At 44.5% G+C, this 17,502-nt stretch overlaps 1 protein-coding gene across 2 annotated transcripts; it reads right to left on the bottom strand.

Moving 5' to 3' along the window:
• Positions 1–4,157: 4,157 nt before the first annotated feature.
• pimreg (PICALM interacting mitotic regulator) lies at positions 4,158–17,210 on the bottom strand. Of its 2 annotated transcripts, XM_062959758.1 has the most exons (6): positions 17,076–17,210; positions 13,733–13,985; positions 6,232–6,488; positions 4,911–5,006; positions 4,669–4,719; positions 4,320–4,417 (listed from the first exon to the last, which is right to left on the bottom strand). In XM_062959758.1, exons 2-5 carry the CDS (start codon positions 13,970–13,972, stop codon positions 4,689–4,691), a joined length of 624 nt encoding a protein of 207 aa, XP_062815828.1. In that variant the 5' UTR covers positions 13,973–13,985; positions 17,076–17,210; the 3' UTR covers positions 4,320–4,417; positions 4,669–4,688. The 2 variants fall into 2 exon arrangements, with proteins under 2 accessions (XP_062815827.1, XP_062815828.1); XM_062959757.1 differs by lacking the exon at positions 4,669–4,719 and having other exon boundaries at positions 4,158–4,417.
• Positions 17,211–17,502: the final 292 nt, after the last annotated feature.

Genomic DNA, 17,502 nt, shown 5'->3' with positions numbered 1-17,502 from the left:
GATATCTTAGCTTATACTGGAGTCAATGTTTTCCCAGTTTTTTGGTGGTAAAATCAGGTGCCTCGGCTTATATTCGGGTCGGCTTATACTCGAGTATATATGGTAATTTCATTGATATCTTAGCTTATACTGGAGTCAATGTTTTCCCAGTTTTTTGGTGGTAAAATCAGGTGCCTCGGCTTATATTCGGGTCGGCTTATACTCGAGTATATATGGTAATTTCATTGATATCTTAGCTTATACTGGAGTCAATGTTTTCCCAGTTTTTTTGTAGTAAAATCAGGTGCCTCGGCTTATATTCGGGTCGGCTTATACTCGAGTATATATGGTAATTTCATTGATATCTTAGCTTATACTGGAGTCAATGTTTTCCCAGTTTTTTGGTGGTAAAATCAGGTGCCTCGGCTTATATTCGGGTCGGCTTATACTCGAGTATATATGGTACCTTGCTCATCCTTTTCCCGCTTTCCGTCATGTATTTTCCAGCTAAAATTATTGTTTTTCAAGAAACTCATAAAACCCATCCTATTTCGTACTCTTTTCTATCCCTTATTCTCTTTCTTCTTCCTCCGATTGTCGTGTAAATAAAACAATTCTCAACCCGAGCTTTGTTCATAAGATCCATAAAAAGGGTAAACAAAAGGAGTTGTGAGGTATGAAAAAACTAAGCAAGGAAGGTTTATATATATCTGTGGAAAGTCCAGGGTGAGAGAAGAACTCTTTGTCAGTTGGAGGCCAGTGTGAATGTTGTAGTCAATCACCTTGATTAGCATTGAATGGCTTCATCTACTGTCTACTTTCTGCCTGGGGGCATTCTTTGTTAGTTTCTCCATACCTCACAACCTCTGAGGATGCCTGACATAGATGTGGGAGAAACGTCAGGAGGAAATGCTTCTGGAACATGGCTAGACAGCCCGGAAAACATACAACAACCCTGATTAACTACAACATTCACACTGGCCTCCAACTGACAAAGAGTTCTTCTCTCACCCTGGACTTTCCACAGATATATATATATAAACCTTCCTTGCTGAGTTTCTTCATACCTGACAACCTCTGAGGATGCCTGCCATAGATGTGGGAGAAACGTCAGGAGAGAATGCTTCTGAAACATGGCCAGACATACATACAACAACCCTGATTAACTACAACATTCACACTGGCCTCCAACTGACAAAGAGTTCTTCTCTCACCCTGGACTTTCCACAGATATATATAAACCTTCCTTGCTGAGTTTCTCCAGACCTCACAACCTCTGAGGATGCCTGCCATAGATGTGGGAGAAACATCAGGAGAGAATGCTTCTGGAACATGGAGATCTATTCCTCACAACCTCTGAGGATGCCTGCCATAGATGTGGGCGAAACGTCAGGAGAGAATGCTTCCGGAACATGGAGATCTATTCCTCACAACCTCTGAGGATGCCTGCCATAGATGTGGGCGAAACGTCAGGAGAGAATGCTTCTGGAACATGGAGATCTATTCCTCACAACCTCTGAGGATGCCTGCCATAGATGTGGGCGAAAGGTCAGGAGAGAATGCTTCTGGAACATGGAGATATATTCCTCACAACCTCTGAGGACGCCTGGCATAGATGTGGGAGAAACATCAGGAGAGAATGCTTCTGGAACACGGAGATCTATTCCTCACAACCTCTGAGGATGCCTGCCATAGATCTGGGCGAAACTTCAGGAGAGAATGCTTCTGGAACATGGAGATCTATTCCTCACAACCTCTGAGGACGCCTGCCATAGATGTGGGAGAAACGTCAGGAGAGAATGCTTCTGGAACATGGAGATATATTCCTCACAACCTCTGAGGACACCTGCCATAGATGTGGGAGAAACATCAGGAGAGAATGCTTCTGGAACATGGAGATCTATTCCTCACAACCTCTGAGGACACCTGCCATAGATGTGGGAGAAACATCAGGAGAGAATGCTTCTGGAACATGGCCATACAGCCCGGGAAACACACAACAGCCCTGTGATCCCAGCCATGAAACACATACTTTGACCATTGTGTATAGAATTTTTAAAAACACATCTTGTACAATATGGGGTTGCCTCAAAGGAAAGAAGGGAAGGTATGAGGGAAAAGAGGAGAAGGAAGGAAGGAAGGAAGGAAGGAAGGAAGGAGAGAAAAGAGAGGAAGGGAGGGAGGAAGCACACCAGAAGAGGAGAATGAAGTGAGGGAGGGACAGAGGAAAGGAGGTTGGTTGTCTTAGGTGGCCTTCTGGGATGAGGAAGAAAGGAAGGGAAAGAGGAAGGAAAGAAGAGGAAGGAAGGGGAAAGAGAGTAGGGTAGGGAGGAAAGAAGGAAGAGAGGAAGGAAGGGAAGGGAAGGAGGGAGTTGGAGAAGGAAGAAAATGAGGAAGGAAGGGGAAGGGGAGGAAGGGAAGGAAGGAAGGGAGTGAGGAAAGAAGAAGTAGAGAAAGGGAGAGAGAGGAAGGAAGAGAGGGAGGGAGGGATAGAGGGAGGTTGGTTACCTTTGATTGCTTTCTGGGATGCGGAAGAAAGGAAGGAAGGAAGGGAGGGAGAGAGGAAGAGAAGACAGGAGAAAGGGCGGGAGGAAGACAGAAAGGAAAGGAAGGAAGGAGGAAGCAAGGAAGGAAGGAAAGAAAGAAGGAAAGAAGGGGGAGAGGAAGGAAGGGAGGAAGGAAGAAAGGGAGGGGGGAAGACAGAAGAAAGGAAGGAGGGAGGAAGCAAGGAAGGAAGGAAAGAAAGGAGGGAAGGAGGAGAGGAAGAGAGGAAGAAAGAGGAAGGAAGAAAGGGAGGAAGACAGAAAGGAAAGGAAGAAGGGAGGAAACAAGGAAGGAAGGAAGGAAGGAAACAAGGAAGGAAGGAAGGAAGGGAGAGAGGAAGAAAGGGAGGGGAGAGGATGGCAGAAAGGAAAGGAAGGAGGAAGCAAGGAAGGAAGAAAGGAAGGAAAGAAGGGAGAAAGGAAGGAAGGAAGGAAGGAAGGAAGGAAGGAAGGAAGGAAGGAAGGAAGGAAGGAAGGAAGGAAGGAAGGGGAGAGGAAGAGAGGAAGAGAGGGAGGAAGGAAGACAGAAAGGAAAGGAAGGAGGGAGGAAGCAAGGAAGGAAAGGGAGGAAAGGGAGGGAAGGGGGAAGGAAGACAGAAAGGAGGGAGGACGGAAGGATGCCGAAGGAAGGAAGGAAGGAAGGAAGGAAGGAAGGGGAGGAGGAGAGGAAGAGAGGAAGAAGGAGGAAGGAAGGAAGGGAGGAAGACAGAAAGGAAAGGAAGAAGGGAGGAAACAAGGAAGGAAGGAAGGAAGGAAACAAGGAAGGAAGGAAGGAAGGGAGAGAGGAAGAAAGGGAGGGGAGAGGATGGCAGAAAGGAAAGGAAGGAGGAAGCAAGGAAGGAAGAAAGGAAGGAAAGAAGGGAGAAAGGAAGGAAGGAAGGAAGGAAGGAAGGAAGGAAGGAAGGAAGGAAGGAAGGAAGGGGAGAGGGAGGAAGGAAGACAGAAAGGAAAGGAAGGAGGGAGGAAGCAAGGAAGGAAAGGGAGGAAAGGGAGGGAAGGGGGAAGGAAGACAGAAAGGAGGGAGGACGGAAGGATGCCGAAGGAAGGAAGGAAGGAAGGAAGGAAGGAAGGAAGGAAGGAAGGAAGGAAGGAAGGAAGGAAGGAAGGAAGGGGAGGAGGAGAGGAAGAGAGGAAGAAGGAGGAAGGAAGGAAGGGAGGAAGACAGAAAGGAAAGGAAGAAGGGAGGAAACAAGGAAACAAGGAAGGAAGGAAGGAAACAAGGAAACAAGGAAGGAAGGAAGGAAGGAAGGAAGGAAGGGAGAGAGGAAGAGAGGAAGGGGAGAGGATGGCAGAAAGGAAAGGAAGGAAGGAGGAAGCAAGGAAGGAAGAAAGGAAGGAAAGAAGGGAGAGAGGAAGGAAGGAAGGAAGGGAAGGGAAGAGGAAGAGAGGAAGAGAGGGAGGAAGGAAGACAGAAAGGAAAGGAAGGAGGGAGGAAGCAAGGAAGGAAAGGGAGGAAAGGGAGGGAAGGGGGAAGGAAGACAGAAAGGAGGGAGGACGGAAGGATGCCGAAGGAAGGAAGGAAGGAAGGAAGGAAGGAAGGAAGGAAGGAAGGAAGGAAGGAAGGAAGGAAGGAAGGAAGGAAGGAAGGAAGGAAGGAAGGGGAACGATTTGAGGGAAGTTTCCATGTGAGGGAACTCTGATTTGGGCCATTTTATTTTCACGTAAGGGAGGCCTTGACGTAGTGTTTTGTTTATTCCATAATTCCGAGACACAGAGAGAACTCAGGACCGAGAGGGGGTCAGTGGTGCAGGGCGGGGCCGGCCACGGTGCGGATCCTCCGCCACCTTTCTTCTGCCTGTTTCCGGAGGTTCCACCGGGACGGGACCCGCGTCCGCCGTTGCGCCTCCCGCATGTTCCGGGCCACGGCTTGGTAGTAGTTGAGCACGGCCTGCTCTCTGCAAGGGAAGCAAGGAAATGATATTCGTAGCGGAGGACGCGGATTTATTCCCGGTCTATATTAATATTATCACTGCGAACGGTATCGAAAAGGGTTGGGGATCGGCATGCACGTCATCCTGGTTAAGACGAGGGCTGTGGGGGTGGCGGGTTTTCCATGCAAAAAGGAACGTGTTCGTTAGGAGTTTTTGTTTTGTTTTCCAAGCAGTTAAAAATAAGAAGAGCAAACCCAACGTATTTTTGCATTTACCTGGATGGCATTTTAAATCTTCAATGACAAATGAGTGACACTGTCATGTCGCTATGAAACAAAGATGGGAAAGATCAATGGGGGAGAAAAGAGAAAGCAATACGGGATTCGGATTAATCCTCGATGGAGTCCTAGTCCAATGCAAAAACTTTAGGGCATCTTTGAACACAATCAAAGCGGGACGAGACCCCCCAAATCGGAAGAGACCCCTCCATTTCCACCCCCCAGAAATGGACGCTCACCTCTCTTCTTGGACGATGATGTCGTTGAAGGCTTGCGAGAGGCGCTTGAGGCGCCGGATGCCGCGGGAGACGCTCTCCAAGCCGCCGTCGGATCGCCTGCAACGGGAATAGAGCGGTAAGTCCTCTCTAGGGATTTCTAGAGTCCTCCGGGGTGAACTCCATGGTCCACTTCTGGAGGAAGTGGAACGTAAGAGTTGTGCTGGAGGACACCAGACACCTGCAATACAACTCTATAGCAAGTCCTGCAATACCATTCTATAGCCAACGTTTGGAGGACCTCTCTAGGAATCTTTAGGTCATCCAATACAATTCTATAACCAATTTTTGGAGGATCTCTCTAGGAATCTTTAGGCCCTCCAATACAATTTTATAACCAATGTTTGGAGGACCTCTCTAGGAATCTTCAGGTCCTCCCATACCATTCTTTAACCAACGTTTCGAGGATCTCTCTAGGAATCTTCAGGTCCTCCAATACAATTCTACAGTCAACGTTTCGAGGATCTCTCTAGGAACCTTTAGGTCCTCCAATACCATTCTTTAACCAATGTTTGGAGGATCTCTCTAGGAATCGTAAGGTCCTCCAATACCATTCTTTAACCAATGTTTGGAGGATCTCTCTAGGAATCTTAAAGTCCTCCAACACAATTCTTTAACCAAGGTTTAGAGGATCTCTCTAGGAATCTTTAGGTCCTCCAATACAATTCTATAACCAATTTTTGGAGGATCTCTCTAGGAATCTTAAGGTCCTCCAACACAATTCTATAACCAATGTTTGGAGGACCTCTCTAGGAATTTTTAGGTCCTGCAATATAATTCTTTAACCAACGTTTAGAGGATCTCTCTAGGAATCTTTAGGTCCTCCAATACAATTCTATAACCAATTTTTGGAGGATCTCTCTAGGAATCTTTAGGTCCTGCAATACAATTCTTTAACCAACATTTAGAGGATCTCTCTAAGAATCTTTAGGTCCTGCAATACAATTCTTTAACCAACGTTTGGAGGATCTCTCTAGGAATCTTCAATTCCTGCAATATCATTCTATAGCCAATATTTGGAGGTCCTCTCTAGGAATTGTAAGGTCCTCCAATACAATTCTATAACCAATGTTTTGAGGACCTCTCAAGGAATCCTTAGGTCCTCCAATACAATTCCACAGCCAACATCTGGAGGACCACTATAGGAATCCTATGGCCAACTTGCGGTGGACGTTGACCATCGGGTAGTGTTGGAGGACCACAGATATGTCTAGAGAGGTCTTATCTTGGGAACAAGTCCCAAAGTGAGGGGTGTTCTGGCCAGGGGCGCAAGGACCTCACTCACTTCCTTTGGCTGATGGAGGCAGGGGAGGCGTAGGGGCTCCTCAAGGCAGCGGCCCTCAAGGACCTCCGGAGCGGAAGGCGGTCCCTCCGGAGCCGAAGGGGAGACGCTTCCCCGGACGAGGGAGAGCCCATTATCCTGGCCCTGGAGGTCGGGGTGGAGGGCGCGAGGGCGGAACGGGTTTGCGGGTCGTTATTCGGGATCTTGGCCAAGGAGGCCGCCAGCATCCGAGCCGGACCTCGGCAGTGGCCCTGGATTTTCTGAAACGAGAAACCAGAAACACCTTTAGAGGGTGTGTGTTCTGTCCCCCGAGCTAATTCTTGCAGGTGCTCTAATCTCAACAGGAACAGAATTGGATTTACACAGGCGAACAGCAAACAATTATTATTATTATTATTATTATTATTATTATTGCAGACTGTGCAAGGAAACTGACGAAACCATTGATCACATCCTCAGCTGCTGTAAGAAAATCGCACAGACAGACTACAAACAGAGGCACAACCATGTGGCCCGAATGATCAATTGGAGCCTATGCCTCAAGTACCACCGCCCAGCAGCAAAGAACCGGTGGGATCACAAACCTGCAAAAGTATTGGAAAATGAGCACGCAAAGATACTGTGAGACTTCCGAATCCAGACTGACAAAGTTCTGGAACACAGCACACCAGACATCACAGTTGTGGAAAAGAAAAAGGTTTGGATCATTGATGTCGCCATCTCAGGTGACAGTCGCATTGACGAAAAACAACAGGACCTCAAGATTGAACTTCAGAAGATCAAGAAGTCCCAGACTCGTGGCGCAAAGCAATAATAACGATGATTCCGAAGGAAGGACAAGATCCCAAAAATGTTAAAAATTATAGGCCAATATCTTTACTGAATTCGGACTATAAAATCTTTACAGCTATATTAGCGGAGCGAATGAAAGAATTTCTCAATGATTGGATAGGAGAGGAGCAAACGGGTTTCCTGGCAAAAAGACAAATGAAAGACAATGTAAGAGAAATAATAAACATAACTGAATACTACGAATTTACATAAAAAGATGAATTGGCTCTACTCACTATTGATATGGAAAAAGCCTTCGATAATTTGAATTGGGACTTTTTCAAATTGTTAATTAGTGAATTGGATATGGGCTACAAATTTATGAATGCGATTAACCAAATTTATGACAAACAAGAAGCAAAAATAAAAATAAATTCACTGGAATCACAGAATTTTAAAATATGTAAAGGAACTAGACAGGGATGCCCCTTATCCCCTCTGCTGTTCATCTTCTCATTGGAAATCCTCTTAAGAAATATCAGAGATGATCCCAGGTTGAAAGGAGCAAAAATAAGAAAGTACAATTATAAATTCAGGGCCTTCGCTGACGACCTCATTTGCATAATAGACGATCCTATAAACACAATACAATTTTGGCTAACTAAAATAAAAGAGTTCGGGGAAGTCTCAGGACTAAGGATAAATTCGGAGAAGACTATGTTATTACCAAAAAACTTGACAAAATCAAGACAAGAAGAACTGGTAAAAGTTTCAGGGATACAGATTAGGAAAAAAATAAAATACTTAGGTATAATCATAACGGCAAGGAACTCCCAACTACTAGAGAACAACTACGATTATAAATGGAAAGAGATAAAAAAGGACATGGAAATATGGAAGTATGCGAACTTATCACTATTAGGCAGAATATCGGTAATAAAAATGACTATCTTGCCCAAACTACTATTCCTTTTTCAAAATATCCCCATTATTAGAAGTACACAGAAATTTAGAAATTGGAAGAAGGAACTTGCCAAATTTATTTGGGGGGGGGGGAAACCCAGAATTAAAAGAATTTATATGATAGATGACAAGAAAAGAGGAGGATTAGGCCTCCCAGACCTGCAACTGTACCATGACGCATGTGGCCTTGTATGGGTGAAAGATTGGTCGACACTGGGAAATAATAGAATTATAACATTAGAAGGAATAGACCTAAGGGCAGGATGGCACGCATATTTGTGGTACGGGAAAAAATTGACGGAAAAAATTTTTGGCAATCATTTCATTCGATCCTCGCTTCTAAAAATTTGGGAAAAATACAAAAATAAACTATACCAGAAAACTCCAAGATGGATCTCCCCTTTGGAGGCATGCCAAAGGAGAGAAACAGGTGGAGAAATTTGGCCCAGATATAACGACATCTTAACTAAGGAAAATGGGAGATACATCTTAAAAAGTCAAGAAGAGATTAATAACAAATTCGGTAAGGTGGGATGGTTCCAATACATGCAACTAAAAGAATATTACAATAAAGACAAAATACTAGGATTCGAAGAAAAAGAGAGCTTTTGGGACAAGATAATGAAATTGGAAAAAAACAAATATCCATAATTTACACAAAATTACTTGAATGGGAAACGGAAACGGTCCCAATAAAAGAAAACATGATTAAGTGGGCCCAAAACCTAGGGGAAACAATATACTTAGAGGAATGGGAAAAGGCCTGGAACTCCAGATTAAAACTCACCTTATGCAATAGAATTGAAAGAAAACTGGATTAAAATATTTTATCGCTGGTATCTGACTCCCCAAAGATTAGCAAATTTTAATAATAAAAATTCAAATAAATGCTGGAAATGCAAGGACCAAGTGGGAACCTTTTTCCACTGTTGGTGGACTTGCAAGGAGGCGAAAAACTATTGGAAGAAAATTCAGCAAGAAATACAAAAGATGTTGCAAATTAATATAGAACTGGATCCCAAACATTTTCTCTTGGGGATGCTTGACATCAAAAGTGATAAAAATAAAGAAATACTTTTCAGTTATCTCACTACGGCGGCAAGAATAGTATATGCCAGTTATTGGAAAAAGAAAGAAATCCCGAAGTTGAGCTGTTGGCGGAATAAGGTTTTGGAAATAATGAATATGGACAAATTGACATATTTACTAAAAAATAATTACGGCATTCCGAAAAGACAAACAAACTGGGACGTGATAAAAAAATATTTGATGGAGAGACAAATGAGGGTGATAATCTAACCCTTAAAGAAAGTGAATTGACAATGAGGAAAGATAAAGAAGAGGCTGATATTGACTTAGATAATATGAATAGATGATTAAACAAATGGACCAAAGACTGTAACTACTTTAAGTATCTGTGTAAAAGATGGAAGTGACAAATTTTATTTTTTATTTCTTTTATTTCATTTTATTAAAAAAAATTCTTCTTCTTCTTTCTCTCTTCCTTCCCTTCTCCCTTTCCCCCTTCTATTACTCACTGCACTTATACTTTTAACGACTTTGTTTGTTCTCACAGTCTCACTGTAAATATTATCTGGAAACTCAATAAAACTATTTTAAAAAAAAAAGATTGAACTTCAGAGACTCTGGCAGAAACCAGTGCCGGTGGTCCCGGTGGTGATGGGCACACTGGGTGCCCTCCCAAAAGATCTCAGCCAGCATTTGGAAACAATAGACATTGACAAAATCACGATCTGCCAACTGCAAAAGGCCACCCGACTGGGATCTGCATCATCCGAAAATACATCACACAGTCCTAGACACTTGGGAAGTGTTTGACTTGTGATTTTGTGATACGAAATCCAGCATCTCTATCTTGTTTGCTGTGTCATAATAAAATAATAATAATAATAATAATAATAATAATAATAATAATAATAATAATGCTTTGTAGTTATCGCTAGCTGTCTTGAGTTCCTACATTGGGGAAAGGCGGGATAAAAATCCCTTATTTAGGACGTATTTTCTGTCCGTTTTGGTTTTGTGCTATCTAAAATGCATCTAAAATGGTTAATTAATTAATTCCAAAGTTGATATAGAAATATGTTTATTGTAGTATTATTATTTCCTTGCTTTTCTCTCTCAACCGAGACCCCAAAGCAGTGATTCCCAAAGTGGGTGCTACCGCCCCCCGGTGGGTGCTGGAGCGATCCAGGGGGGTGGTGATGGCACCTATTAGTGATGAAGGTGCATTGGGAAAATATAATACTTGTATTGGAAACTATATATTGAATATAATCATGTTAAGAACTAGAAATAGGAAAAATGTAATCGCAAGCAGAATTGTATGCCTATAGCCCAAAAATACATTCTGCCCTAGCAAATAGATCTCTCCCCATAGCAAAGACCAAAGTTCACCCTAAGTGCCAGAGACATATGTTAAGTGTCAACAAGACTAGATAAGCTAATGGACAAGAGACAAATTAAGGCTTTTTGGGATGTCAAGATAAGACCTGGCGCCATGGAGGAATACTAATTACTAGACATGTCCAAAAAATCGTTCTGAATCGTATATCGGAATTATTTCGGATTGTTCTCGCTTTTTGATACACATTCCGAGACATTGTCTCACAGCGCAACCAGCAATGTAATTCGAACCATTGTTGGCCCATTCTCTAATTGTCTCTTAATGTTTCGTTAATTTTTTTCCCCAAATTTTTTTTAAAAATATATTTTTAAAAATATTTTTAATTTTTTTTTTGTTTCTGAAACCTACCTTGAATGGGAGCTTAGTGCAGCCTAACATGGCTGCCGCTCCCCAGCCAATCAGAAGCTTCCACGATGGACGCAAAGGTGGGGGCTAGTGTTGATGAGGATAGTTCAAGAAATGAGAGCGGGAGAGCCCTGTAAAAGTCCCCCTCCCCTCGGTTCCTTTTTTTTTTTTGGCGATTGCGCATGCGCGTCGGCCAATTTAGAGACATTGAGAATCATTGCGAATTTTCGGAAATATCCGAAATTTTTGGGTGAAAAAATCGGAAATACTTCTATATCGAAGTGCCAGTGCCCCCTACTTTAGAAACGAGAATTGAAACATTTTTTTTCATCGATCGGACATGTCTACTAATTACTTTTTCTGACAAGCTAAGGTAGAGAGGAAATTCCTTAATTAATGGAGGATGAGGGGGAGCCCTAAAAGCTGAGATGAGAATTCCAGAGATAAGGCTAATGGAGGGTCAGAGGTCTTGAAAGTAGTCTATATTTCAGGAAAATGCAAAAATAGCTTTTTAGTAAGTGCAAAGTAAGACTTTTTTGACACTAACTGGTGATGGATAATGCCTAGATCAGGGGTCCTCAAACTTTTTAAGCCGAGGGCCAGTCCACAATCCTTCAGACTGTTGAGGGGCCGGATTATCATTTGAAAAAAAAATACGAACAAATTCCGATGCAGACTGCACATGTCTTATTTGTAGTGCAAAAACAACAACAACAACAACAATGAAAGAAAAATACAATATTTAAAAATGAAAACAATTTTAACCAACATACATTTATCAGGATTTCAATGGGAAGTGTGGTTCTGCTTCTGGCCAATGAGATAGTCAAGTTAATTGGGATTGTTGTTGTTGTTGTTGTTGTTGTGTGCCTTCAAGACATTTCAGACTTTGGGCCAGCCTAAGTCTAAAATGTATTTACAGTAGAGTCTCACTAATCCAAGCCTCGCTTATCCAAGCCTCTGGATAATCCAGGCCATTTTTGTAGTCAATGTTTTCAATACATCATGATATTTTGGTGCTAAATTCGTAAATACAGTAATTACAACATAACATTACTGCGTATTGAACTACTTTTTCTGTCAAATTTGTTGTATAACATGTAGTTTTGGTGCTTAATTTGTAAAATCATAACCTAATTTGATGTTTAATAGGCTTTTCCTTAATCCCTCCTTATTATCCAAGTTATTCGCTCATCCAAGCTTCGGCCGGCCCGTTTAGCTGGGATAAGTGAGACTCTACTGTATTTATTATTTATTTATTTACTGCATTTATTTATTACATTTGTATCACACCCTTCTCACCCTTCTCAGGGGACTCAGAGTGGCTTACAAATTATATGTACATACAATATATTATATTATTAGCATAGCACAATATTAGCATTATATATTACTATACTGAACTATACCACTATACTGTAATATTATTAGCAATATTATATGTAATACAGAATCTATAATTAATAATATTATATGGTATTATTAGTGTTATATTGTATTACATTATAATATTATTATCAATATTATATGTATATACAATATATTATATTATAAAACTGAGGGCGGGGGCCAGGTAAATGACCCCGAAGGGCTGCATCCGGCCCCCGGGCCTTAGGTTGGGGACCCCTGGCCTAGATGATGTAGTAGATGGAGGGAAAAGGGTATATAAGAACCTGTGATTCTTTGTTCTGGTACCTTCGCTTTCCTGATTGCAGGAGAAGGTCTCCTTTTCTTATTGCTATATTCTCACTGGCCACTGAGAATAAACGTCATTTTTTCTACAGCCACCGGAACTCTCTTTGTCTCATTTCCTCAAACCTTTGTCTGCCATTTCATTAGGACATGGGGGCGGGGCCAGGGGAGGGGCGGGGCCTCTTCCCAAGTGCCAGAGACAGGGCTGAGCACCTAAGGCGCCTGTTAGGACACACAGGGGGCGGAGCTAGAGGAAAGGGTGTGGCTTCTTCCCAAGAGCCTGAGACAGGGCTGAGCATCTATACCTCTCCTGAGGCGCTTGTTGGGACACAGAGGGCGGAGCTAGGGAAGGGGGAGGGGCCTACTTCCAAGAGCCCGAGACAGGGCTGAGCCTCTATACTTCTCCTGAGAGGCCTTTTGGGACTAAAGGGTGGGGCTAGGGGTGGGGGCGGGGCCTCTTCCCAAGAGCCTGAGACAGGGCTGAGCATCTATACCTCTCCTGAGGCGCTTGTTGGGACACAGAGGGCGGAGCTAGGGAAGGGGGAGGGGCCTACTTCCAAGAGCCTGAGACAGGGCTGAGCCTCTATACTTCTCCTGAGAGGCCTTTTAGGACTAAAAGGCGGGGCTAGGGGTGGGGGCGGGGCCTCTTCCCAAGAGCCTGAGACAGGGCTGAGCACCTATACCTCTCCTGAGGCTCTTGTTGGGACACAGAGGGCGGAGCTAGGGAAGGGGGCGGGGCCTACTTCCAAGAGCCCAAGACAGGGCTGAGCCTCTATACCTCTCCTGAGAGGCCTTTTGGGACTAAAGGGCGGGGCTAGGGGCGGGGCCTCTTCCCAAGAGGAGGAGGAGGAGGAGGACGGCAAAGGGGACCATGCACCACCCCACGGAGTGAGTACGAGCAGGTCTTAGTGTGACCACCTTCCCTGGCTTGTGCTGAAATCTTTGCAGCCCGATCTTCAGAGTCTTCATTACGGCTTTGTTTTCATGCTCTCCTGAGGTGCTTGTTAGAACACAGGGGCGGGGTATAGAGATCCAGCCCCGTCAGGCACTTGGGAAGAGGCCCCGCCCCCTTATCTAGCTCCGCCCCCTGTGTCCAGGACAGGGATAGAAGCTCAGCCCTGCCTCAGAGCTCGTAAATCCGCCCATCCCAGTCCTGGCAACCCATTTGTGGCCCCGCCCTCTTGAGCAGGAGCCACGCCCACCCCTCTAAGCCACGCCCCCTTTCCAGGGGGCGGAGTAATATTTTTTCCGGAAAGGGGGCGGTAGGCACATAACAGGAACACACGAGTGTGAAAGGCTCCACACCTGTGAGGCGGCCCCGAAGGCTTTCTTGAGGCTGCTCCGGAGGCGGCCCGGCTTCTCCTTGGCCTCCAGGCTTTCCCAGGTCGGGTTTTCGGCGAAATTGACCCCGGTTTCCCGGAGGGGCATCCTCTTGCGGAGGGAGCGGCGAAGGTCCAAGGAGGGCTTCTTCCGGAACCGGTCCGGCTCTGGACTCTCCTCCAAATCGGGGAGGATCTGGTGCTGCCGCCAAGCCAAGGAGGCCATGCTCTTGCCCTTTCTTGAGGGGAAAACGGGAAATCCAGTTAAGTTGGGTCAAGTTACTAGCCCATATCTACCATGAGTAATATACCGTTGGTAGGTATTTTCTTGGTGGGTCAGTAGATAGTTTGTAGGTTGTGTTTCTTCCTCAGCTTCCCTCTGCAGTCACTGGTTTGCAAAGATACTATATGTGTGTCAAATGGAAAATCAAATGCATGAAGCTGATGGGCTGAATTTGCAAGGATCTGGGGATTGGTTTGCAACTGTTGCTATCCTGCTGCTGGAGAACCGGTTTGAACATGTTTCTCTGTGTGTGTGTGTGAGAGAGAGATAGAGAGTCAGGGTTTGAAAGATACTATATGTGTGTCAACTGGAAAATCAAATGCATGAAGCTGATGGGCTGAATTTACAAGGATCTAGGAATTGGTTTGCAACTGTTGCTATCCTGCTGCTCGAGAACCGGTTTGAGCATGTTTCTCTGTGTGTGTGTGTGAGAGAGAGAGAGAGAGAGTCAGGGTTTGAAAGATACTATATGTGCGTTAACTGGAAAATCAAATGCATGAAGCTGATGGGAGGAGTTTGCAAGGACCTGGGAATTGGTTTGCAACTGTTGCTATCCTGCTGCTGGAGAACCGGTTTGAACAGGTTTCTCTGTGTGTGTGTGTGAGTCATGGTTTGCAAAGATACCATATGTGTGTTAACTGGGAAATCAAATGCACGAAGCTGATGGGCTGGGTTTGCAAGGATCTGGGAATTGGTTTGCAACTGTTGCTATCCTGCTGCTGGAGAACCGGTTTGAACAGGTTTCTGTGTGTGTGTGTGTGTGTGTGTGTGTGAGAGTCAGGGTTTGCAAAGATACTATATGTGTGTTAACTGGAAAATCAAATTCATGAAGCCAATTGGCTGAGTTTGCAAGGATCTGGGAATTGGTTTGCAACTGTTGCTATCCTGCTGCTGGAGAACCGGTTTGAACAGGTTTCTGTGTGTGTGTGTATGTGAGTCAGGGTTTGCAAAGATACTATATGTGTGTTAACTGGAAAATCAAATGCACGAAGCTGATGGGTTGAGTTCGCAAGGACCTGGGAATTGATTTCCAACTGTTGCTATCCTGCTACTGGAGAACCGGTTTGAACAGGTTTCTCTGTGTGTGTGTGTGAGTCAGGGTTTGCAAAGATACAATATGTGCGTTAACTGGAAAATCAAACGCACAAAGCTGATGGGCTGGGTTTGCAAGGATCTGGGAATTGGTTTGCAACTGTTGCTATCCTGCTGCTGGAGAACCGGTTTGAACAGGTTTCTATGTGTGTGTGTGTGTAAGTCAGGGTTTGCAAAGATACTATATGTGTGTTAACTGGAAAATCAAATTCATGAAGCCAATTGGCTGAGTTTGCAAGGACCTGGGAACTGGTTTGCAACTGTTGCTATCCTGCTGCTGGAGAACCGGTTTGAACAGGTTTCTGTGTGTGTGTGTGTGTGAGTCAGGGTTTCCAAAGATACTATATGTGCCTTAACTGGAAAATCAAATGCACAAAGCTGATGGGCTGAGTTTGCAAGGATCTGGGAATTGGTTTGCAACTGTTGCTATCCTGCTGCTGGAGAACCGGTTTGAACAATTTTCTCTCTATGTGCGCGAGTCTTCAGAGTATTGGCTGAAAAAAAGGATGGCTCTGTACTCAGAGAGGCCTGGCTATTTCTGAGGCCTTTTCCTTGCAGGAGTCTACCGTATACCACGCAAGTGTGGACAAGTCTACAAGTGGACAATGTCAAAAGAATGGAGGAAACCATGAACATGAACACAATCTCATTACCAGTATTTAAAAAACTCTAAAATCAGGACAGTAAATAAAGAACGACACTCGGAAAACAGGGGAATTCCAGGCAGGAAACAATCAGGGCCAGCTAATACCTCCTAGCAAAGGATTCCCTCAGGCAGGAAGCAGCCAGGCTTTGAGACTGCGAGGCTATTCAATGCTAATGAAGGTTAAAAACAGTAAATATACAACGACACTCAGAAAACAGGGGAATTCCAGGCAGGGTACAATCAAGGCCAGCTAATACCTCCTAGCAAAGGATTCCCTCAGGCAGAAAGCATCCAGGCTTTGAGACTGCGAGGCTATTCAATGCTAATGAAGGTTAAAAACTCTAAAATCAGGATAGTGAGTAAACAACGACACTCAGAAAACAGGGGAATTCCAGGCAGGAAACAATCAGGGCCAGCTAATACCTCCTAGCAAAGGATTCCCTCAGGCAGGAAGTAGTCAGGCTTTGAGACTGCAAGGCTATTCAATGCTAATGAAGGTTACAAACTCTAAAACCAGGACAGTAAATAAACAACGACACTCGGAAAACAGGGGAATTCCAGGCAGGAAACAATCAGGGCCAGCTAACACTTCAGAACAACGGATTCTAATTTTCTAATGTTTTCTAATGTATGGTTGGCATTTTGCCATTATGTTGTAAACCGCTTTGAGTCCCCCCAGGGGTGAGAAAAGCGCTATATAAATGCAGTAAATAATAATAATAATTCCCCCAGGCAGAAAGCAGCCAGGCTTTGAGACTGCAAGGCTATTCGATGCCAATCAAGGTTGCCAATTGCAACATTCACACTTGCGTCCTGTTGGACGCAAGTGTGAATGTTGCAATTGGCAACCTTGATTGGCATCGAATAGCCTTGCAGTCTCAAGAGTTCTTTCTCCCACCCGGGAGAGCATTCCCCAACGGTGGAATTCCAGACAGGAAACAATCGGGGCCAGCTAACACTTCCCAGCAAAGGATTCCCCCCAGGCTTTGAGACTGCGACTCTACTCAATGCTAATCAAGGTTGCCAATTGCACAGGCATATAAACCCCACTGGCCTAGTTTCCCACAGACCTCACCACCGCTGGGGATGCCTGCCACAGGTGTGGGCGAAACGTCAGGAGAGAATGCTTCCGGAACCCGGAAAACTCACAGTCACCCAGTCATAATGGAGACAAAAGATCAGGAATGTCGAGTCCCTTTTTTTTCCAGGGAAAAATCCCCCAGTGCAAAAGAAAAAGGAACTTTTCCAAACTCTAATTTTGCATGCAACGAAGGCTTCCTAATCAGGAGAAAAACAAAAGAAACTCACCTTTCTTTTGGATTACTTTGGAGATATATATATAGATAGATAGATATATATATAGTGCTTGCAAAACTGGCGCGCCCACTCTCTTCCTTTGCAGAAGTTCAAATCAAGCCCCGCCCCCTCCCTTCCGCTCCTCTGATTGGCTGCTCCTTGGAGTCCCCGCCCCTCTGAGCTGGCTCTGATTGGCCAGAAGGCTGCTCGTCCTCTTGTGTGCTTTGTTTACCTATGGGCTCTGTCTCCCTCCAGTGGCCACATCTGAGCATTGCAGGCGCTCCAATGCCTTTCCTGTTTATAGCTTGGGCGAACTACAACTCCCATGATGCAAGGTTAACCCTGATAAACTCCATCAGTCCTTAAGGTTTATGATGTTGGTGAATTCTCCCCACACCTCTCTCGTATGTTCAGTTGCTAATTAATTCCTTGTTGTGTG

Source organism: Anolis carolinensis, unplaced genomic scaffold (genome assembly GCF_035594765.1).
Source record: "Anolis carolinensis isolate JA03-04 unplaced genomic scaffold, rAnoCar3.1.pri scaffold_7, whole genome shotgun sequence".
NCBI lineage: Eukaryota > Metazoa > Chordata > Lepidosauria > Squamata > Dactyloidae > Anolis > Anolis carolinensis.
The sequence above is the reverse complement of the archived record's forward strand: the minus strand, read 5'-3'. Positions and strand labels throughout refer to the sequence as shown.

What these genes read in the sequence shown, in the direction of transcription:
- pimreg (XM_062959757.1), bottom strand. Translation starts at nt 13,972, where the DNA reads ATGGCCTCCTTGGCTTGGCGGCAGCACCAGATCCTCCCCGATTTGGAG. An exon ending in CCTTCGGGGCCGCCTCACAG is followed by an intron (nt 6,489 to 13,732) that starts GTGTGGAGCCTT and finishes TTCTCGTTTCAG; the next exon opens with AAAATCCAGGGCCACTGCCG. An exon ending in GCCTCCATCAGCCAAAGGAA is followed by an intron (nt 5,007 to 6,231) that starts GTGAGTGAGGTC and finishes TTCCCGTTGCAG; the next exon opens with GCGATCCGACGGCGGCTTGG.